Source organism: Mastigoproctus giganteus, chromosome 12 (assembly GCF_048544385.1).
Source record: "Mastigoproctus giganteus isolate SK-2022 chromosome 12, ASM4854438v1, whole genome shotgun sequence".
NCBI lineage: Eukaryota > Metazoa > Arthropoda > Arachnida > Uropygi > Thelyphonidae > Mastigoproctus > Mastigoproctus giganteus.
The window spans coordinates 89700769-89724302 of record NC_143586.1 but is presented as its reverse complement, the minus strand read 5'-3'; the positions used below and the strand labels follow the sequence as shown (position 1 = coordinate 89724302).

The 23534-nt window shown below is 36.1% G+C and overlaps 1 protein-coding gene across 1 annotated transcript in view; it reads right to left on the bottom strand.

The window, feature by feature from the left end:
- Positions 1-23534, bottom strand: part of LOC150077259 (uncharacterized) — a 196479-nt gene that overhangs the window by 74100 nt on the left and 98845 nt on the right. The window contains exons 8-9 of the mRNA XM_090385833.1: positions 19763-19832; positions 9065-9157 (exon numbers count right to left, since the gene is read on the bottom strand). Coding sequence (XP_090241959.1) covers positions 9065-9157; positions 19763-19832 — 163 coding nt within the window. The remainder of the gene's footprint in view (positions 1-9064; positions 9158-19762; positions 19833-23534) is intronic.

Sequence of the window (23534 nt, the reverse complement as noted above, 5' to 3'; positions counted from 1 at the left end):
GTCAAAGAAAACAGGATGGATGTTCTGTCATGTTGGTAGTGCAGACATTCAATCAGGATATGTTTCACTGTCAAAAGTGCCAAACAGTGTGGACACTGAGGAGGATCCTCTCCTGTCAGCAGATGGAGGTGAATCAGATATGTGTGAGCAAGAAGTAGGTGTTAGTAATAAAAATATAAGAAATAAAGAAAGGTGGCTTTCCTTTCTTGCTCTGTACAAATATTTTTTTAACAAGAGCTGTTATTAAATAAATAAATTTTTTAAGGAAAGGAACATAAAAGAACTATGAATCACGTTTTGGCAAATTGCATTTTAAGCACAGAGAAATTGCTCAGTCACAATCACTTGGCACCTGGGGCCTCATCACCAGCATTCCAATTACCAGCGAGGTGTGCCAGTTGCCCCTCTGTTGCCACGTACGATCCAGGAGAGCCTTCACTCACCTCAAACATCGATGAGCTGTGGTTGTCCAACAACTCGTTGGCAGTTTGTGGGTTTCCCCTCCTAGGACCACTTTCGGTAGGTACTAACCACGGCTGACCATGAGAATCCTACCAGCCGTGCCATTTCAGATATGCTCTGACCTAGTCGTCTGGCCATTACAATTTGACCTTTGTCAAACTCGCTTAAGTCCGCTGCCTTTCCCATCTGAAGAACAAGAGTAACACTGATTAATGGAGCTCAGTATCAGGTATTTTTTATACTGTGTCCTGACCCACGCTGTAGTACACCTGCAGTTGCTTCGATTTGCACAACGACTTGCTGGTCAATGCTTTGGCCCATCGGTGCATATAATTAAGGCAGCATTTTTTTTTTTTTTTTTTTTGCAACATTTCACAATGGGCCATGCATTTTTCTTGGAAGTGTATGGGATATAACCTGCCATCTCCTTATTTCTTGCTTCATGTGTTAACTAATGGACCACAGCCAGCCTTAAAAAAGAACAAAAAAGACACTTTGTTCCATCCATGTATCTGTCCAACCATTCCTTAAATTTATATAACCTTTCCAGTTTCTATATGACTGGATGGTAATTTATTCTAACAGTTAACAACCCTTTGGCTAAAAGAACATCTTACATCTCGTCTACAACTATCCTTTCTAAATTCAAAAGAAAATGCTCCTAGTTTGTGCAATAGGTAAAATGAAAGAGACATCCCCATTATTTAACTTTCCATGCCTTTCAGAATCCTAAATTACTTGGAGAGAATGAAATTTAACAAATTTGAAGGTGAAAACTGGAATTGGTTGCACTGTAAGTGGAATTAATGTTATCTAATGCAACCTATGTTATCTAATGAGTTTTTGGTGATTTTTTTTGGTTTATTTGTTTGTGTTCTGAACTGTATTTCATCTTATAGTTTTTATCACACTGATCATAACTAGATTAAGTATGTAATCAAGAAACCATATCAAAAGTTATACTTTATTAAATAAAAAACTGTTGTTAGAGGTAATTTTTAGTGACAAAATTCTGTTATAGGTAAACATCTCATTGTGTAATTACAAATAGTATATTTAACTGACTATAAATGGTACTGTAAATAATACTGTGGTTATTTTATAGCTTGGCACAACTAAATTATTAGAACTTTGAACTGTAATCAGTTCAAAGTTCTAATAATTTCTGCTACTGACAGTCAGAACAGTCAGTAGCAGAAATGTCTGATTATTGTTTCATACGTATTTGTAAATTAGGATATTTTAAGTACTTCATCTTATTATAGCATTTTATCAAGTATACAGTATAGTACACTAAAGCAGTACAGTACAGGAAACTGCAATTTTAAATTAATCTTAATTATGGTGAGGACAAGATCTGGCAAAGTACTATTGTAAAAAATTCTGTTTTTGCACTTTGCAAAATGATGGAATTATTTAACTTCTGACCTCCACCTGGTTAATTTTTCTAAGAAACTTTTGCTCCTTTACTAGTATGGTTGTCACGTAAATGTGGTAACAGCAATATTGATTTTCTGCTTCATTGAAATACTGCAAAATCTTTCTATAAAAGCTCTTAAAATATGAGCACTTTAATAATTTCAGCTGAGTTATATGGTATTAAGGCTTCAAAAATCTGCTGGGGATTAAGTCCTAATGGTGCCATATTTATACTTGCATAGTTATTCATTAAATAACATAATTATTGGGTACACCCATCTTTTTCATGAAATGGAGCACTCCTTCAGTTCACAGCACTGTGTGCAATTCAGTGAAAGACAAAAGATTTAAATGACTGAATGTTGCAGGGTAGTCAGCAGCAGACACATTGGTACGAGTATTTCGGAAACTGTACCCCTACTGGAATTACATATGACTGTGTCTTAGGTGCATCGAGATTGGTCCAATAACCGGATAACATCTAGTCAATGGTGATCATGTAGTCAGAAACAGTTTGTTAATATGAAAAGCCAACAGAGGCTGATAAAACTTGTGCAGTGTAACAGAAAACCTACAGTCAATCAAATAACAACCCAGTACAACAATGACAACCAAAGAGGCATTTCAGAATGCACAGCTCATTTCTTGTCACAAATGGGGTTTCACAGCCAATGACTGAACTGAGTTTCACTCCTTGCAGCAAAAAAAAAAAAAAAAAAAAAAGCCCGTGTACCCTGTATGCATGAAAGATATTTTATGTGAAAACATCTTTGACGAAAATGTGAAAAGGAAACGATGTAAATTACGTCACTGTGGTCACTAATGTTGATTCAGTAGAGTAAGTAGAGGGCGTGAGCCCGTTATTTACCGGTAGAAGGTCAAAGCTGTTGTTACAAATTCTGGCCAGTTTGAACTTGTTCCTCATCATCCTTTTCTCGTACTTGCCAAAGAATTGTCACCCATGCTTTTCTTGTTCCATTTCTTCATTCTCTATTACACTGTCGCTTGATAGGTCACATGGTAGGAATATAAGTTACAACAACTGAACTCTCAGACATCGGTTGATGAAGCAAATACCAAGCAGCCTCTTGACTAGTAATTTTGACACAGTTCAGCATGTCAATGCTTATTTTCCTTGTAATTTCAATGATACCAAACTCAGGATAGTTATTCATAATTTCAATAACTTTACGTTGTAAATTGCTAATCTGATGATTGATCTTATTTACATATTTGATGATATAAGCAGCACAAGAATATTCTTTCGTGATGAACTGAATGTCCATGTTAGATTTTAAAAAGTTAAACGCAAAAGGATTGAAGGGGTTATGCCATTTTTAATGAGGTTCTTGTTTCAGAAAGACTTTTGGCCAAGTAATACCAACTCAAAGTAAGTCGATATAATGATTCTGAATGAATGCAATTTTCTTTAAAGAAGTTATCAATACTAGCATATTTGTTGTCCTCTAGATTCTTCCATAATTCCTTGTATTTAGCATTATATTTGACTCGTCAAGTGTCTGCTTTTGGCATGGGAATTAAAATCAGTGTAGATCGTGATGGCATAAATGAGGTTTCAAAACTCCAAACTCATAAACAAGTAAAACTATGTTTATGAGTTGAGTTTGATATTACCAGAGGCTTTTGCAGCAGAACTAGACATGAGCTGATTTATCATAGCTATTGTTGTGTTCATACCATTTCCCATATGTTCTTTAGGAGCATTATTAAGCCACAAAAGAATTTCAGCATGTGGACTGCCATGATGTTGAAATTCAATCTGTTGAAAATAATTGATGTAATATTGCCGAAATGGACTGAAACGCTTAGACTGAAGTAAAGTTAAAATACAATCCACAAGTTTATTAAAATGAATTGCACACATTACGACATCTTCATTAACTAATGTTGCCTTTTCAAGAAAATGAAGAGCTTATGCTCGCTCATCAGGGATATCCAAAATGGTCTTTTGAATTTATATAAAATTTTTAGCAATTTAGGCACTATTTTATTTCGTTTGCACTCAAAGTTAAGAACGTAGGTTTACCCAATTGTCTGATCATTGAAAACAGATCTCTTTTACATTGTGTCCAGTAGTAAGTTGAATTAGGAATTGATTTCAAAAACACTAAATTGTTTTCAATGCAATTATTGATGTATTTTCGAGACTGGATTTGTTCTTTGGTGAGCTTAGTGTCTTTTTCTGACATATTTAAAAGGAACTGCTAACGAATCTCGAGTTCTTAGTCTCATTATTTTCATGACCATATAAAGAAGATAAGGCATCACTTCACACTGATCTGAATGACGAAGTTCACTTGATCCAAATGTATTTTTCGAATTTAATAAAATCTGCTTCTAAAAATTTCGAGAAGCAGATTTTATTTAACTCTACATTTTTTTTTTTTTCGTTCTCTATGTTTTTGAAATCGTACTTTTGTCAACATGGGAGGCTTCTTTGGCGGCTTTGAAGCTTTTATCCTTGCCTACTTCTCTCGATTTTGCTCAGCTGGAGTTTTAGCCATCTTCAAAATACTCTTATAGGTTGTTAACTGAAATTAGATTCGGTATTTTTACAATTCAATAGTTAGCAAAATCCATTTGTAGACTAGTATGGACATCATAACCAAAACCTACTGCAAGAAGTGATTGTTGTTTGTTCAAGTAATTGTTTTATTGTTGCTTTCTTGAATCGAACCATTTAAATTTTTAAACAGTTTAATTGAAACTTATGCTATTTAGAAGGCAAGGCTGATGTTGATCAAAATCTTGAGAAGCAGATTTTATTAAAGTCTGCATTTTTTGATTCTCTCTGTTTTTGAACTGGTTACTTTTCGACATGAGAGGCTTCTTCAGTGGCTTCCAAGCTTTTATTCATGCATAATATTACTACCCACTGCTTACTCTATTGAATCCATGTTAGTGACTGAATTAGCGTCATTTAGGTGACGTCATTTTCGTCATTTACGTAAGAAGATTTCATTACCAACTGGTTTTACTCCAGTGCTATCATAGATGTTTTCACATCAAAAACAAGAAAGTATAGGTTTTTTTTTTTTTTTTTTTTATGTGAACCCCAAACACGAGAGGTATTAGAACCTATAGTACTTAGTACCGTGCTTGGGTTGGAGATTAAGAAGACAAAAGAAGATATTTGTTGACATTGGACTTTAACTTCTGTAGATTGTAATTTTCAGGAAATACATATGAAGGAAGGTTGTTCCAGAAAACGGCAATTGAATGAATAAATGAGGAAGATGAAAAGTTGGTTCTGTGGGTTTGAAGTTAGACAGTAAATGGATGTTGGCTGGTGGCGGCACGTGTTCGGACTGTTTTGAAAGAGAGAGCGGGAATTATAGAAGCCACTTCAGAAGAACAGTGCCCATGGAAGTATCTGTAGAAGAGGCATGCAGCAGAAACAGTATGTCTATGAGAAAGCGAGTGGAGAGACTCTGTTAGAGATGAATCATTAATTAACCTAACTGCCCTCTTCTGAATGGAATCAAGAAGCCTGAGAGAGGTTTTGGGGGCACCACCCCAGATGTGGGAACAATATTCCATGGCAGGGCGATTTGCGATTTATATAGAGTGAGCAGCTATTTGGAAGAAAAGTAACGCCGAGAGCGAAAGAGAAAACCAAGTTTTTTAGATGCAGAGGAAGCAATATTTGTAATGTGCTTGTGCCAAGAGAGATTAGAAGTCAGGGTAATCCCCAAAAGAGATATATCATTTTGCCTAGAAATCGGAGTGTCACTAAAGATAAGCATAGGAGCAGAAGAATCCTTTTTGCGAGATATAAGACAAGACTGAGTTTTAGAAGGGTTGAAATCAACTAAGTTGTCTTTGCCCCACTGGAGAATTACCTGAAGATCGGCATTTAAGGAATTGGTAGCAGATTTTCGAGAAATTGAAGCTGATTGGGCGGGACAAGGTTTCTCAAAATGGAAAGTGGAATGCAATGTGCTATCATCGGCAAAACTATGGATAGGATTTCCAGTCAATGGAAGAAGGTCATTAATATACAAGAGGAAAAGAGTGGGGGAAAGAACTGAACCTTGGGGGACACCAGCATTAGTGGAGAAGTTAGAAGACAGAGAGCCATCTACCATCACCCTCAGTGAGCGATCAGAGAGAAAACTAGATAACCAATTACTAAAAACAGTTGGCAAACCATAAGATGGAAGCTTGTTTAGAAGACCTTTATGCCAAATACGATCAAAAGCCTTTGAGATGTCAAGAGCAACTACTTGTGTTTCACCGAACCTTTCCATTGAATTAGTCCATAAATGGGTAACGTAAGCCAGAATATCACCAGTGGATCGACACTGACGGAATCCATACTGGCGATCGTGATCAGACGGAAGGTTTCTAGGTAGTTTAAGAGTTGGCGGTTAATTGATTTCTCTATTACTTTAGAAAGAGTAGAAGTAACTGCAATGGGATGATAATTGGATGGGAGGGATTTGTCACCCTTTTTAGGAACTGGCTGGATATGAGCAAATTTCCAAGCAGAAGGAAAAACACCTTTGGAATAAGAAAGTGAAAAAAGGCGGCAAAGAATAGGAGTAAATTCAGGAGCACAGGTTTTGAGAACAAGTGGAGAAATACCATCAGGACCTGGAGCTTTCTTAGCATCAAGATTCATCAAAATCCTTCTGATATCCTTTTGACTGAAGACCAAAGGAGGCATTGAATGGAGTGTGTTGGGAATGGTGGGAGGTGTTTTACCAAGATCATTAATACATGAGCTGGAAGAAAAATGGGATGCTAGCAGGTCAGCTTTATCCTTGGCTGAAGTGACAACAGAACCATCTGGTTTGGACAGAGGTGGGAGCAGAGATGGGGGAAAAGTTGCGGCCAATAGCTTTGGCAAGAGACCAGAATGCTCGGCTACCATTAGGGCAAGAAGCAAGTTTTCTGCTCTTAGCCTGTTCAAACTCTAGTTTGGACTGATTAATAACTGGTTTACAATTGTTGCGAGCTGTGGTGTAGGCAGAAAATGAAACTGAAGAATTAGAAACAAGCCAATTACGATATGCAACATTCTTCTCTTGAACAGCCTTAGCACATTTATTGGAAAACCAAGGTTTAGATAAAGGACGAGATTTTAAAGTGGAGTGTGGGATAAAGGATTCCATTCCTGCAAGAATAATTTCACTGACACGATCTGAGCAAATGTTGACATCAGAAATTTTGAAACAGTAATCCAACCAAGGAAAAGAAGAAAAGAAGTCTCGCAGGTCATCCCATTTTGCATTCTTGTAATGCCAAACAACACGAGGTTGGGAATAGCCAAGAGATAAAGGTTCCATTGGAGAAGAGACAATCACCAAGTTGTGATCTGAAGTGCCTAAAGGACCTCTCACTTCGACCTTGTATTTAGAAGGGTTGTTTGTGAGAAAAAGATCAAGCGTATTGGCTGTATGATTAGGATTGTCCGGTATTCTTGTAGGTAAATGAACAATCTGTGCTAGGTCATTAGTAATTGCAAAAGCCTCAGCATCTCGACCTGCTGGGTCGGTGTGATTAGAAAACGGAAGCCAGCTGGAGTTGTGAACATTAAAATCACCAGGGAAAATTACCTCACTGTTAGGAAAGATGGACTGGAGAAAGTCAAGTTGCAAAGAGAGGAAGTCAAAGAGCTCCAAGTGATTAGTGGAGTTGGGAGAACGGTAGAGACAACAGATGAATTTTACACAATGAGGCAGAGAGATTTTAAGCCAGAGAAGATCAAAGAGAGGAGATTCCAAATTGCCAAGTCTCTGACAGGGAATATCAGAACGGACATATGCACAAGTACCACATTTGAGGCGAAAGGAATCATACAGCGAATAATTTGGGCATCTGAGATGAGCAGTAGTTGAATCAACCAATAACTGAGATTCTGTCAGAAAAAGTACATGGGGTTTGGCAGACTGCAAGTAGAAATGGACATCGTTGAGATTAGAATTGAGACCACGTATATTTGTGAAATGAATTAGGAAGTGCTTGGGAGGTTTAGATCTTTTCGCAGATAAGCTTGCTCTATTAGTTTGACAATTCATGGTGTAATCAATAGTAAGAAAAAGTGAGTGGGACATGCTGTATAAAGTAATGAAATTTTTGATATGGCGTGCACGTGTTAAGAATATACCCAGATCCTTGACATAACGTGGCCTCGACAATGCTACCTGCATACACACTACTCGGACTCCCTCCAGTCACTATCTGGCAGAGTAGAGGTAGCAAGATTATACACTAGCTGATCCAGAAGCCTCCTAGAGAGTTACCAATAGGTTCGGTCCGGTGTACTAACTAGCAGCCGGCCTGCGAACACCGTTTTAGAGCTGTACCCTCAAAATGTAAGGAATATTGGATCTCGCCACGACGTTCATCATAACCTCAAAAGTCATCGATCATACTGCATGATGGAAGAGATAGCGAAGGGTTGACCGGAACTCAGCTCTAGAGACTAAACATGGGGTCTCAGAAATAGCAATATTGGATAGAGGAGGACTGGAAGGATGTTGCCTGGTCTGAAAAAAATCTCAGTTTCTGCTGTTTCACACTGATGGGAGGACCAAGATATGCCAAAAACAACACGAGCTCAGAGACTAATCCTGCCAGGTGTCTAATGCTAGAAGTACGGTTAATAAATTTTATGAACTTAACAATGCAATTACTTGTTTGATTTATAATGGTGGGAAGTATTTCTGAGAGCACATTGAGCCCCTGTTACTAGAAGAGTAACATCAGAATGCACGGGTTAACTGGAAACTGTTTCTAACCAGCATATCCCTCTATCCCTTCAAGACTGCAGTGTATCCATCTGTGAATGTGTTCTTCCAACAAGATAATGCATTGTCACAAAGCCAGAATTGTATTTCAGTGGCCTTCCCCATCACCATATCACAATTCCAACTGAGCACGTGTGGGACGAGGTGAACAGCTATCCTCTTCAGAGGATATTTGCAATCACCCAATTTGTAACAATGTGGGAAGCAATTATTCAACATGGATCAGCATCCCTGTAGCTCATTTTCAACACCTCATTAAGTTCATTACAAATTCGGGCTTTTCCAAAGATTAAGAAGGACCTACTAGCTATCAGGCAGGTGTACCTAATAGTGGCTGTTCAGTGTATTGTGTTCCTTCATATTTAATATAATTGAATTTCGTTTAGGACTAAAAAGAAAAGCATTACCTTTTTAAAGAAGGAAGGAGCATGGATATAACTTAAGACACAAACAGCAGCTGGTAGCTTAATAAAAGAAGTGTCAGGTTTTTGTGGCCATCCCTAAAATTAAATATAATTTCAGAATAAAACAGATATTTCTTATAAAATACGATAATAATTTTAGTTTTAGTTAATAATAGTCAAAAACCTTTTAAACTGCATCATATACATTTAGAAAAAATAAGAAACTACACAACATTTACCATCATGATTAAACAATAACTTCCTGGCAGCAACTAATTTTTCATGACACTTCGGAAAGCATTTTACAATTCTTTCTTTTGAACATTTATTGAATGCTCATTCTGACCAGTTAACCATTCTTAAAACCCTCATTAAAGCAGGGGCTGGCAAATGGGCAATCATAATGCACAGAAATAAATATATAATTTTAGGAGAACACCAATACCAGGAATTAATATTTATTAATTACTTGTCTGGTTTAGCTTTTGGCTTTTGACTTAGCTATTTACCTACTTATCTGATTTTTTTTAATAAAAAAGCTATATTAAAGTGCATAAATTTATTTTATTTCAAAAAATTATAATAATTCCACAACCAATGTATTTCATTTAAAATAGAGGTAAACTTGTAAAAATTTGTGATCTTCAATCTTGTTTATTTTTAGGGTAGTTTGTAAGGTGGTAAAGGTTGCTAACTTTCACATTAAAGTGTATTATTATAGACCTTCATTATTATAGACCTACATAAGAGGGGCATTTGAAAAGTTCATGGCCTGAGTATGAAGGGTTTATTTAATGAGTCTGGTAACATGTTACTTTTCAACATAGTCCTTTGACGTCAATACACTTTTTCCACTGATGCCGCAATGTGTTAATTCCAACTGTAAGAAAGTTTTCTCTCGGGCATCCAGGAATGCACCCACTGCATCAATGATGTCATCTTCAGTGGAAAATGGATGCCAGCCAGGTATATTTTAAATCAGGAAATAGGTGAAAATCCGATGGTGCTGGATCTGAAGAATATGGGGGATGGTTCAGATTTCAAAGCTGCACTCGTGTAGTGCAGCCATGGCACTGACAGACTTGTGAACAGGTGCAAAAACTCAGCAAAAGAGTCTTGCTCCTGGTGGAGCAAGACTCCTTTGCTGAGTTTCCCTTGGCATTTGTCTTTGATGATTTCATGAAAATGCCTCACAAAATCTGTGTAATATGCCGCTGTGACAATCTGGCCTTTCTGAAGGTAATCCACTAGCAACAGTCTTTTAACATCCCAAAAAACTAATGCCACCACCTTGCCAGCTGAAAGGATCGACTTGGCTTTCTTTGGAAAAGAAGAAGAGCTGTGTTTCCACTGTTTGAACTGCTCCTTTGTCTCTGGCTGAAAGTGATGGACCCACCATCTTATCCGTGGTCACAAACCTTTCGAGGAAATTTGCTGGATCCACTTGAAAACAATACAAATATTCATCCGACTTGACAACTCTTGTGTATTTTTGATCTGCTATCAACAACTTTGGAACCCATCATGCTGACACTTTTATAGTGAGAACGTCTATTATTATGTGGTACATAAGTTCAGATAAGATTTCCAGGCCACTATAAATGTACCAAACTGTTACTTGTCAACACTCATCACCAGATCATTCACACTGCTAACTACTTCTGGAATGATGGACATTGCAGACCTTCAAAACAGTGGGTCATCTTCCAGGCTCTCCCTCCCTCATTTAAATTCTGCTGCTCACTTCTTAACCATGAAATAGGAAGGGGGGACATCCTCCCCCAATGTTGTAACCATGTTGTCATGAATTGTCTTTGGAATTCATGACAACATGGATGATTGTACAGTGACTGATTTTGTCTTATCTTTCCTCATTCACATAACTTTCTTGACTTCAGGACATATAGTTAAAAACACATTACTGAAACTGTATGAGACTTTGGGTTATTTAAAGTGTTATATATTAAGTAGAGAAATTTTTAACACTGTACTACTATCTTTCATACTCAGGCAACAAACTTTTCAAACAACCATTGTATTACAAAATCAGCAAGTATTATTGTAAACTTCATGCTTCTACTGGTACTATAAGACTATATAACTTTATTAAATTCGCTTTCAAGCATATATTTATTATAATCGGTTACAGTAAATCAGTTATGAGATGGAGTCATTAACTAGCTGACACAACAAAATCACACTGATGCATGACAATGAGAAAAAGATGAATGAGTGTGAGTTGAAAAAAAAAAAAAAAAAATATATATATATATATATATTAAACTTGAAAGAAAAGAAAAAAGAAAAAGAAAAAGAAAAAAAAGTATAATAAATAAAAAAAATAAATAAATAAAGCATAAAAATAGAACACAAGTAGAATAAGAATGCAGATTATGAATGAAGTAAATGTGTCTCTCCCCAACCCCTTCGCCTGGTGGGTTAACCACTCCCAGAGCAGGATGGGCAGCTTGACCTTCCTACCGGATTTGACACTACTTGGACATGACACCGACAAAGACATTCTGTGGCTTTGCTGCCAACACGCCACTGGCGATCTGAACTGGGTACTCTGAACTGGTTCTCTTTAAAACCCCATCCCAGGGCAGGGGAGGGAGGAGACAGGTCTCTGTCTCCTCTCTGCCTACCCCCATACTTTGCCTGGTGGGGATCGTCTCCACTGACCTCTTTGGGGATGCCTACTCTATCGTCCCTATTCTTCTATCTGTTTCCCCCAGTATTCAGTCTCCCCCCCCTTCTCTCATTAAACTGACTGAGCACACCCCTTAACAATGCTGCCAAATTCTAATCAACGTCTAAATTCTACCGTTTTCTTGTAAATCTCTTTTGGCAAAATTCTAGTGTACACCTCCCCCCCCCTTTTTTTTTTAAGCTTGCCACTGGAAATCCTTGGAAATTAGGTGGTGGAGCCTGCCAGAGTACTTAAATAATCTACTGGGTGCCTGACCTGCCTCCTCATGGCAAAGTGTGGGCAACGGTGGGTCCCAATAGGGGCCCAACGACTAAATGGTCAGAGAAACAACAGAACATAACGCTACACAACAGAACACTCCCTCACACACTTTTTAAATCTCTGGCCTCCACAGAGTTCTGTGTCAATCACAAAGAATATAATGCGGAGATGGGGGAAACCCCTGGTGCCATCAGACAACTAACACACTGATGCATAACAATATAATGGACTATTCAAAAAATCATAAAACAAGGTGTATGTGCAGAACAAGGTGATATATCAGGTCTGTTCAAAAAGTATACAGATTATAAAGCAGAAATTTTCAACTGGCACCACTGTTTCAAAGAGGGTGGGGAGTCTGTTGAAAGGGATTCATAATCTGAATGGTCCTCAAATGAAAGGCCATGTTACTAGCATTTTTTGACTGCAAAGGTGTTGTCCAATGAATACACTTCAGAGGGACAAACAATTAACATGGAGTTATAGTAACCTTCTGAATTAACATTGAGTTATAGTAACCTTCTGAATTAACATTGAGTTATAGTAACCTTCATGATGCAGTTAAAGAAGAGTTGAAAAGTGGAACTCCAAACACTGCTACTTCACTGTAAATAATGTGGCATCACATTCATGCGACTTAAAAATTTTCTGGCCAAACATTGAATCACTCAAGTAAAGAAACCCTCAATCACCAGATATCACTCCGTGTTATTTTATTTTGTTTCCTAGACCGAAATAAATAACAAAAGGAATGCCAGTTTCATGATGTACAAACAATCAAGAAGAATACAAAATCTAACCTCTCTGAAATTTCAAAACTGATTTTATATTATGTATTACATATTATGCTAGTTCACTGTGATTTAGTACAGTTAATGGGCCTGTTTGTAGAAAAAGTTATACTTCTATTCTACTTTTTGGTACTTGATAAACATTAAAAACTGCAATATAAATGTAGTGTCAAGTGTGTAATTTTTATTCACATTTGAGATGTAGTAATAGCAGTAGAGGCATAGGATGCAAGAGAGCAAGATTATGTAGCATCAGCCAAAAAAAAAAAAAAAAAAAAAACCATTTCACACATCCATTCCCTCTAAATGTTTGTTGAGTTCATCCTTGAATTTATTTAAGCTATCAACTTCCACAATGACAGATGGAAGTTTGTTCCAGCAATCGACTACCTGCTGGCTAAAGGCAAATTTCCATACATCTATTCTACAACTGTCTTTCCTTAATTTGAATTTATGTCCCCTCGGGTTCGTAATCTGAGCAAGAGGAAGAATCCCATCAGAATTGCGCCTGCTCAACCCATTCAAGGCCTTATACACCTCAACCAGATCACCTTGCAGGTGCCTAGTCTCCAGACACTGCAATTTACAGAATTAAGCCTTTCTAGGTAAGAGGACCCCTTTGTTCCCTTTACCAATCTTGTTGCTCTTCTGTAAACTCGCTCAAGCAACTCTACATCCTTCGTAAAATGAGGCCGCCAGACCTGTATGCAGTACACAAGGCATGGCCTGACCATTGCCTTATACTAGGGGTGGCCAACTTAATTTGTTATGCAATCTACTTTTTTTCTTCAAAATGTGCTGCGATCTACCATCTCAAGAATTTCATTGCACATGGTTAAAAAAGTTAATCAACACATATTAAAAAATTAAATACAATTCAGAATTCTTATTTTCAATTAACATATATTGAATCTTGATTTTTAAGGAGTCCTTATGTGCTGTATTGTAATAACTAGATCTTATGTATAGCTTAGCTTCCGTAGCCAGGTGGGAAGGAGCAGCAGTGCGTAGCACACGCTTCTTGATTAGACCGGGGTTCGAGCCTGTCACCACCAAATATGGAGGATGCGGAAAGGTCAAGGGAATGACCACTGCATATTTATGGAGCAATATGGCCTTAGTTGCTAATGCTCCTCAAAAAAAAAAACCAAATAACAAATAGCTTAGCTTAATTTTCAGCACTCACCTCATAGTAATCCGCTTAGCTGGTGGAAAATTTTACCACATACATCTTTTTGTTTAATACGTTGAGTGATGTATGGCGCTTAAACCACTCAATGACAAGGGCTTCGTTTTGAAGGATTTTATAGCTGGAATTTAATTTGACTACTGTGATGGCTGAATCGATGAGTGGGTTATGATTATAAAATTGGACATGTTGTGTTAGTTCTGTACTTGCTAAATTAGATTTGAAGCTATTAAAGTGGTAGTATGCACGCGTGTTGGAAATTTTTGATGTCCCGAATTTTGCTGTTGTACTGCCTATGTAACATGCTTGGCAATCTGATCAAATATATGTCGTTATGATCTTGTGTCCCATATTCCCATGGGCCTCGGTATCTCTGCTCCTTTATCCGAAATCTACCTCGCTTCTATTGAAGAAAAAATACTCCAACCCTTTCCCCCAGGAATTAAACTATACATGAGATATGCAGATGACGTCCTCTTAATAGGCAACAGAACCCATTGATACTTTACTGAACATGTTTAATACAACACATGAAAGACTCAAATTTACCCTCGAAGTGGAAACCGATAATAAAATTAATTCTCTAAACCTCACTATATACAAAATAAGTACATCTTTAGGCACCAAAATATACAGAAAGAACACACATACAGGTAAATTCTTAAATTACCACTCACACCACCCTCTATACATCAAAAAAGCAGTTCTATACAACCAGATATACAATGCTGTAAAATATAGTCACACACAAACAGACCCATCTGTAGAATTGCAATACCTCACCAAAAAACTCGACAGAAAATAACCATTACAACTAATAAAAGAAACCATCACCAAAGTTCATAACAACACTAATAACCACGTGAATAAGAATAAGATACATAAACCCCTTATCGCACTCCCATATCATCAACAATATGCTAGAAGACTTCAACAAATTTTTAAGAATACAGAATATCAAATTAATATTCACATCTTATAACAAATTAAGTTCCAAATTCAATTCATACAAGATAACACACGAATATGGGACACAAGATCATAATAACATTATAAATTTGATCAGATGCCAATCAGATTGCCAAGCATGTTACATAGGCAGTACAACAGCAAAATTCGGGACATCAAAAATTTCCAACACGCGTGCATACTACCACTTTAATAGCTTCAAATCTAATTTAGCAAGTACAGAACTAACACAACATGTCCAATTTTATAATCATAACCCACTCATCGATTCAGCCATCACAGTAGTCAAATTAAATTCCAGCTGTAAAATCCTTCAAAACGAAGCCCTCGTCATTGAGTGGTTTAAGCACCATACATCACTCAACGTATTAAACAAAAAGATTCCCGCCAACTTCTCCCCCATTTGGAACTTAGCACATATTAAGTTTCCACGTACACTGAAATGCATTTCGGGAACCTTACCCGTATATAACACACCCGCGCGCTCTCTCTTCCCCCCCACTATAGCTAACTGAAGACGATTTCGAAAGTCGCTCGTGCGCGGCTATTAGCTTTCATCTTTCTTCATTTAATTTATTTTAATTAAGCAACCATAGTATGGAAGGTGCACTTTCCTTTCTTAGCAAAATTTTTATAGCCCATAACTTAGTTTATAAACCCATAATCCCTGTAAGTTATTAGAATCCTATAACCACTATGTATGTGATAAAACTTTCCACCAGCTAAGCAGATTACTATGAGGTGAGTGCTGAAAATTAAGCTAAGCTATACATAAGATCTAATTAACATATATTTAAATTTTTAAATATATGTCATCTGCCAAGCTTTCAAAATCAGGGATATACTCTGATAAGGCCAACAGTAAAGAATCTTCTGTATGCAAATCCGTAAGAGTAGAGCAATTCTTTGTCTTTGTTTCAAATAGGAAAAGGCCAATTCATATAGATAAGTGGAACCAAAACAGGAATTTAAAACTTCACTGCAATTTTTTACATTTGGGTGCTTTTCTCGGCAAACATACTTCCAAGTCTTTTTCTGATGACCTGACTTTTAGGAAGATATCATTTGCAATATAATAATTTCATTTTCAAGTAATAATATTTTCTCCATGTGAAAAATCTCAGTGATTTTTTCTGCAATTTTTTTCGTATCTAAGTTGACATTAAATGGATAAGAAAAAAAATTTAACAATGTCTTCAACTGTTTTAAAATCACTGATCTGGTTTCAAAATCATCCACAAATTTCTCAATTTCAGAAACATATTTCTCACTATTAAATACAAAAACGGGATTTGCAAATGATCTTGCATATTTGCAAGATCATTTGATATCTATTTTTTAAAAAATTGATGTCAATTTTTAAAAAAAATTGATATCTATATGCAGAAATACTACTAATCATGTCACCCACATTTTTATTTTTTCCTTGTAATTCCAAATTCAGATCACTTAATTTATTAGTAAAATCTGCCAAAAAAGGCAGCTCATACAACCGCTCCATATCTTATAGCTGTTGATAATCATCTCTCCTTTGATCAACAAATATTTTAATTTCTTTCAGCAAATTTCAAAATCTCTGTAGAAACTTATTCCAACTCACCCACCTAACATCTGTGTGTAATATCAGATCTGGTTCATTTTCATCGCGTTGCATTTTGAAAAGTCTCCTTTCAAGACATTGCCCTCTGATGGAATTCACGATTTTGAAAGCTATAACCATAACACTTTTAGTATTTAATCTTTTGCAGGCTAACACTTGTTGGTGGATGATACAGTGGTAACCAAAAAAATCTGGGAATTCATCATCCTTTTGGCAGAATGTGATGAGTCCATTAAGATGCCCTGTCATTGCTTTAGCTCCATTTGTTGTTATTAATACGAGTGTAAATAGTAGTAATTTAATTTTTTCAATAAAATTTGAATGTGTTAAATATATCAAGACCTCTAGTTCTTTCTTTTAATGAAACCATGCCCAGCAGCTCTTCTCTAATGGCAGAATTCAGAAAACCATACAAATAAAAATGAGCAATTGAGCTGTATCACTGACTTCTGTAGATTCATCCAGTTGTAAATAAAATATGTAAATATGAAAGAGGTTGTTTATGTATGGGTATGGCACTTCCATCATTTCTACTACCCAGGTAGTTATGAATGTATCATTTATTCACATCTCATATTGTTGTTTGTTATTTGGTTTTTAGGAGCATTAGCAACTAAGGCCATATTGCTCCAGGGATAAGTGGTGGTCATTCCTTGACCTTTCCTCATCTTCCGTATTTGGTAGTCACGGGCTCGAACCCCGGTCTAATCAAGAAGCATGTGCTATGCACTGCTGCTCCTGCCCACCCGGATACGGAGGCACCTATCTCATATTGTGAATACCTTCACAACGAGTTGCCTAGGTATTGCACTACTTCGAATAAGTAACACTTCTCTGGTAGAGAAGACTACTGTTACTTATTCTCAGATAGGCACCACCCAGACAGCACCATTTCGAAGCTAGTTGGCTTCATCATCGGCAGGTGGGCAGGTACCCTGTTGTAACAGTGACAACCCAGTTATGAAGTAAATATGATGAAAATATGAGCACGAAATTGTTCGCTCACATTTTTACTCATTTTTTCAATGCATTGCATCATAGTATTTCAAGATAATTGCAGATCTTGAAGAGCACTTTTAATTTCATTTTTGTTCTTAAAATTTTCAAAAAGAGAATCTGTTATTTTTAAAAATGCATCTTTGATGAATTGACCATCAGAAAATGGTTTGCATTTTTTTGCAAGAATATGACTCACTTTAAATGATGCTACAGTTACTGCTTTAGATTGTAAATTAGGTGTCACGAAGAAATTTTATTGTGCGAATAATCTGGATTTAAGTTCTTTTAATTTTATTTTTTCTAAGGTCACTATTAGGTGGAAAATCCAATCGATATTTACCACGGAGTTCGTTGAAGCACCTTTCTAAATTTCCTTTTTTGAGTATGTTTTACTTTTTTAGAGTATTGATACATTAAGAGTAATAAGAGTAATGATATGTTTTACTCTTTTTCGTAGTATTCATTTTAAATCAAAGGGTATTAAATTAACGTATAAGTACCGTCCAGTTATTAATATTAATAAGCTAAATAAGAATTCGACACATACACTATGCTCTCTGCAACATAACTGCGTGAATTTTCACTAGACAAGCCTAGCAGATGTGTGGCTCCAAGAGTAATCATGTGGTTCAAAGGATTTGTAATACGCATATACATTGGGGTGCATAATAATAATAGCATTTAGATTTTGACTAATCTATTTTTTATATACAGCCACTATAATTTATATACAGCCACTATAATTCCGACTTTATGCAAGTTTTTGCCAGTTGGTGCAAACTTAAAAAAATCACGGAAACATATTTTGCATCCCGTAGGAATAAATGGAGGTATCGTGAAAATAACACGGTTTTTTTTTTTTTTTTTTGGTAATTCGTTCCAATACCTCGGAAGTTGAAATTTTTGCTATATAACTAAGCTATTTATCTCTCTAAAAGACCATTTTTATAATGGAAATTGCACCACACTTTCATCGTTATCATATGTTCCATTATAAGAATCAATTTTGAATGCCTTTATGATATTTTTCTAAACCATATTTTTATGTTTTGTTTCTGGAGGGCACTACCATAAAACAATAAAAACAATTTGCACTTTACAGTTTATTGGACTTTTCTGTTAGAGCAATCTATTATAAATGGGTAGTAAACTCAATCTTATTGCATTTGTGATAATATCGATAATTTCCATTCTGTGGATTTTTACGTTATGGTATTATAGTGAAATGAGTTCCTCTTCACTGAAATCTTTAATCATATAAAAAACAAATAAAATTTCAGAATAGTCTCTTCATTGCTATTTACTTATTACAATGGTGAAGGGAAAGGGATCAATGGAAAGTGCAAGTGCTGGCAGTGCTAGGAAACGAAACAAAATTGATTTAGAAATTAAGATGATTAATTAACCCTGAACAGACCCTCAACCACTGGGAACTACAGACATCATGCCATCACAGCACCAGACACCCATCAACCTGACACTTATGGTTTCGCAGGTGTTGCCTGCATCCCATTTTACCCTTCTTTAGCACACAGCATAACCAGAATCCTTCGCAGCTACAACATCCGCACCGTTCAAACACCCAGAAGGAAACTCTGATCCACATAGTCCCCCTCTGAAAACACCAATTCCATCCCTGAAGCAGAGCAGGATCATTTACTGTATAACCTACCAGGACTGCGATGCAAGCTACATTGTGGAACCTTGTAATATGCAGTTTCCATATTCACAACAATTCTTGGGAACCAAAGATCAGTGAATAGCGAAGGATTGCTGCATTCATATGTGGATTGCAAGACTAATAAGAAATATGTCTGGAAACATGAAACTATCTTCAATATTACAAAAAAAATAAATAAATAAAAATTTTCCAACATGAAGAAAACTGAATTTATAAAATATGAATTGACAGAACTTAGAAATGAAAATTATAAATACATCCATTACAGTAGGGATAACATTCATTCTAATTCTGAACTAAAGTAGAAATAACAATAGATACATAAAATTTTGTTACAAAAGCATATATTTCATAACATGAAATATTACCCTATGAAATATTATAGAAGTGTGTGAAATATATCATAAACATTTTATAAAGTTTAATAATTTGCTATCAATTATATTTGTTACAAATAGAGCGCAAAATTTGATAGATTAAGACAAAATTTCATCACCTTACCAAAATTCTACTACAATATCCATAAGTTTTTCCTCCATTTTTTCCAGTCAAAGTGAAGCAAAAGATTTCACTAAAAAAAAATAATATAATGTTTAATACAGAAAATATTATGAAATACATTTTTTTCAATAGCTGATAAATGAAAAAAAAAAACAACAAATATATATATATATAAAAAAAAACTTTTTGCGTTGAATATTTTTAACAAGTATTTGTAGTAGTTTTGCAGTTATTTCATTTTATGCATAACTGAATTCTTTTACACATTATGTAGCCTTCCATGATACAAATAAATTGTACACTAAAAGTTAAAAAGATAGCAAAAAACATTTCACATCTTTAAATGAAATTCAAAATCACTGAGATTTAATCAACATAATACACAAGAATGCTTACATTTAAAAACATTGTCTAATTTTCATCAACTGTAAGAAAAAGAATATATGCAAACAGTTTCCGGCAAAATTATTTCTTCTCATTTGTCAATAAATGGCTGAGGAAATATCAACCAAGAATGTATTGCAATCCCATCTAATGGCAGCAATATAACAATTTGCAAATAACCAAGAAAGATATTATTAAATTATGCAAAACTCAAACATTGGACAATGGACCACAAAGAGAGAATTCTATTCGTGGTCCATTATCCAATGTTTATGCATTTCATATCGTCTTTGTAGTGTCAACATCTATAAGCATTATGTTCCTGTCTACCAACTTGAGAGAAATCAAAATAGTAGACAAGAACAATGCTATATAATGATCAGGTAACTAGCTAGACATCACTACAATTCCAATAACAATAACAATTCACTAGTGAAAACGAAACAGATAGTATCCGGCCCCCCTTTAGAATTAGCATTAGTAGGGGCATATGATGCAAGAAAGCAAGCTTATACAGCATCAGCCAAAAAAAAAAAAAAAACACCCCCTCCTGTTTCACCCACCCATTCATCCCAAATGTTTGTCAAGTTCTGCGTTGAATTTATTTAAGCTGTCAACTTCTAAAACAACAGATGGAAGTCTGTACCAGCAATCAACCACCAGCTGGCTCAAGGCAAATTCCTGCACATCTATTCTACAACTGTCTTTCCTCATTTGAATTTATACCCCTCAGGCGATTAATCTAGGCAAGAGGAAGAATCCCATCAGCATTGAGCATGCTCAAACCATTCCAGGCCTTATACACCTCAATAAGATCACCTCGCAGATGCCTAGTCTCCAGAAACTAATTTGCAAAACTTAAGAGCAACCCTTTGTTCTATTCACTAATCTTGTTGCCCTTCTCTGTACTCATTCCATCAGCTCTACATCCTTCCTAAAATGAGGCCTCCAGACCTGTATACAGTATTCAAGGTGTGGCCTGACCATTGTCTTATACAAGGGGATAATCACCTTATCCCTGCTAGAAAAAATTCCTGTATATCATTGACAAGACACCATGAGCTACTTTTATAGACTGTCTGCACTGCTCAGAAAACTCATATCTGACTACAACAATTATCCCCAAGTCCTTTTCATTTTCCACTACCCTCAGTGTAGTACAACACAGTTGATACGTTACTCTCGGGTTACTGCTACTCATATGTAGTACTCAATATTTGTAAATGTTAAAATTCAGTTGCCACCTCTCAGTCCATCTGCCTGACTTTTCTAGATCCTGTTGCATTAGCATTAGTAAAGGCATATGATGCAAGAAGCAAGCTTATACAGCATCAGCCAAAAAAAAAACTTCATTTCACCTATTCCCTCACTCCAAACGTTTGTCTAGTTCTGCCTTGAATCTATTTAAGCTATCAACTTCTACAACAACAGATGAAAGTTTGTTGTAAAGGCAAACTTCTACACATCTATCCTACAACTACCTTTCCCCAATTTGAATTTATGCCCTCTCACGCAATTATTCTCAGCAAGAGGAAGAATCCCATCAGTATTGAGCATTCCCAAACCATTCAAGGGTTTGAGCAGGTGCCTAGTCTCCAAACACTGTAATTTGCAAAACTTAATCCTTTCTTTGTAAGAGCAACTCTTTGTTCCATTCACTAACTTTGTTGCCCTTCTCTGTACTCGTTCCAGCAGCTCTACATTCTTCTTAAAATGAGGCCTCCAGACCTGTATATAGTACTCAAGGTGTGGCCTGACCACTGCCTTATACAGGAGGATAATCACCTCCTTATCCCTGCTAGAAAAATTCCTATATATCATTGACAAGACACCATGGGCTACTGTTGCAGACCGTCTGCACTGCTCAGAAATCGTAGGGGCTCACACTGGTGAGTATGGGCTTGGCACACCCAGGGTCCTGAGCTGGATATCATCATTCTTCTCTTTCTTGGTGATTTCCTTCTACTGCTGATTCTCTCTCTCTCAGAGTTACTCAAATGTTTTTTTGGCCGGTGCAGCATAAGCCTCAGGCTTCCTTGCACCATATGGCTAATAATAATAATAATAATTATTAACAACCCTGCCAACCTTCGTATCGTCTGCAAACTTAGACATTAAGCCTGATATACAATCATCAATATCATTAATAAATATAGAAAACAACAATGGACCCAACACTGAACCCTGGGAGCCTCCACTAATAGCATTAGTCCACGAAGAGCAGTGTCCATTGATTACCCCTCTCTGTCTTCTAACACTCAACCATCCCTTTATCTATAGCAGCAATTTGCCTCAAAATGCCACACTGCTCCAATTTGTGCAGCAGTCTTCCATGTGCAAAAGTAAGAAAAGCCTTCCTAAGATCCAAGTATATATCAAAATTATTCTTTGCATCCAGTTCCTTTGTGACTACATCATAGTATCCAATCATATTGGTCAAACAAGACTTCCTCTTAACAAACCCATGCTGTGTCTGAGCTATAACCGAAGTCTTGTCTAGATGATCCTGCAGTGCTTCTTTACTTTCCTCAGAACAGAAGTTAAACTCAAAGGTCTGTAATTACTTGTGATACCCTTTAATCCTCCTTTATGAATTGGGGTCACATTTGCACATCTACATCCCCTGAGTCCAAGGAAGCTCCCATAATTCTTACAAAGAGTTAAAAGGAATTATACTCCAATGCTTACAAGTTATTTAGAAACAACTTAGTTAATGTACATAGTGCATTACATTTTCAGGTGCATTCATTTTTTTTATTCTTAAATTAGATGATTATTTTCGTTTTCTATGATTAACAGAAATGAAAAATAAACAGATTTGTCTCCCTACCAATTAACCCATAAGATAATACCTTCACAGAAAACCTTAAATAAAAACTCTATAGGTTTAAGTTCTCTAAACTTAACCATTTAGTTTAATTAAGTCTCTTTTCCCTCCATATATGTATCTCTTCAGAAGCAACATTAGATTTGCAAGTCATACATAACAATACTCACAAAGCACACATGGACTGTCTAAAACTAGCATATTACATTTAATCTATGAATTTCTTTTTCTGATGCAAATTGTGTGTGTGCGCGTGGGGGAGGGAAGAAAATAAATAATAATTGTCAGATTTTTATTTGTTAAAATTTAAAAATAGCAATCAGTGTAGATACACGATATTTTGTTCCTAGCGAACTCAAAAGTAGTTGAAATGGCATTGATTTAATTGTATCTCATATTGTGACTACCTTCACAACAAGTTGCCATGGGATTGCACTATCTCGAATAACTAACAGTTCATAATAAAGAAGACTATTGTAACTTATGCTCAGTGGATACCACCAACTAGATGGCATTGTTTTAAGGCTTGTTGACCTATCATCTGTGGGCAGGTAGGTGCCC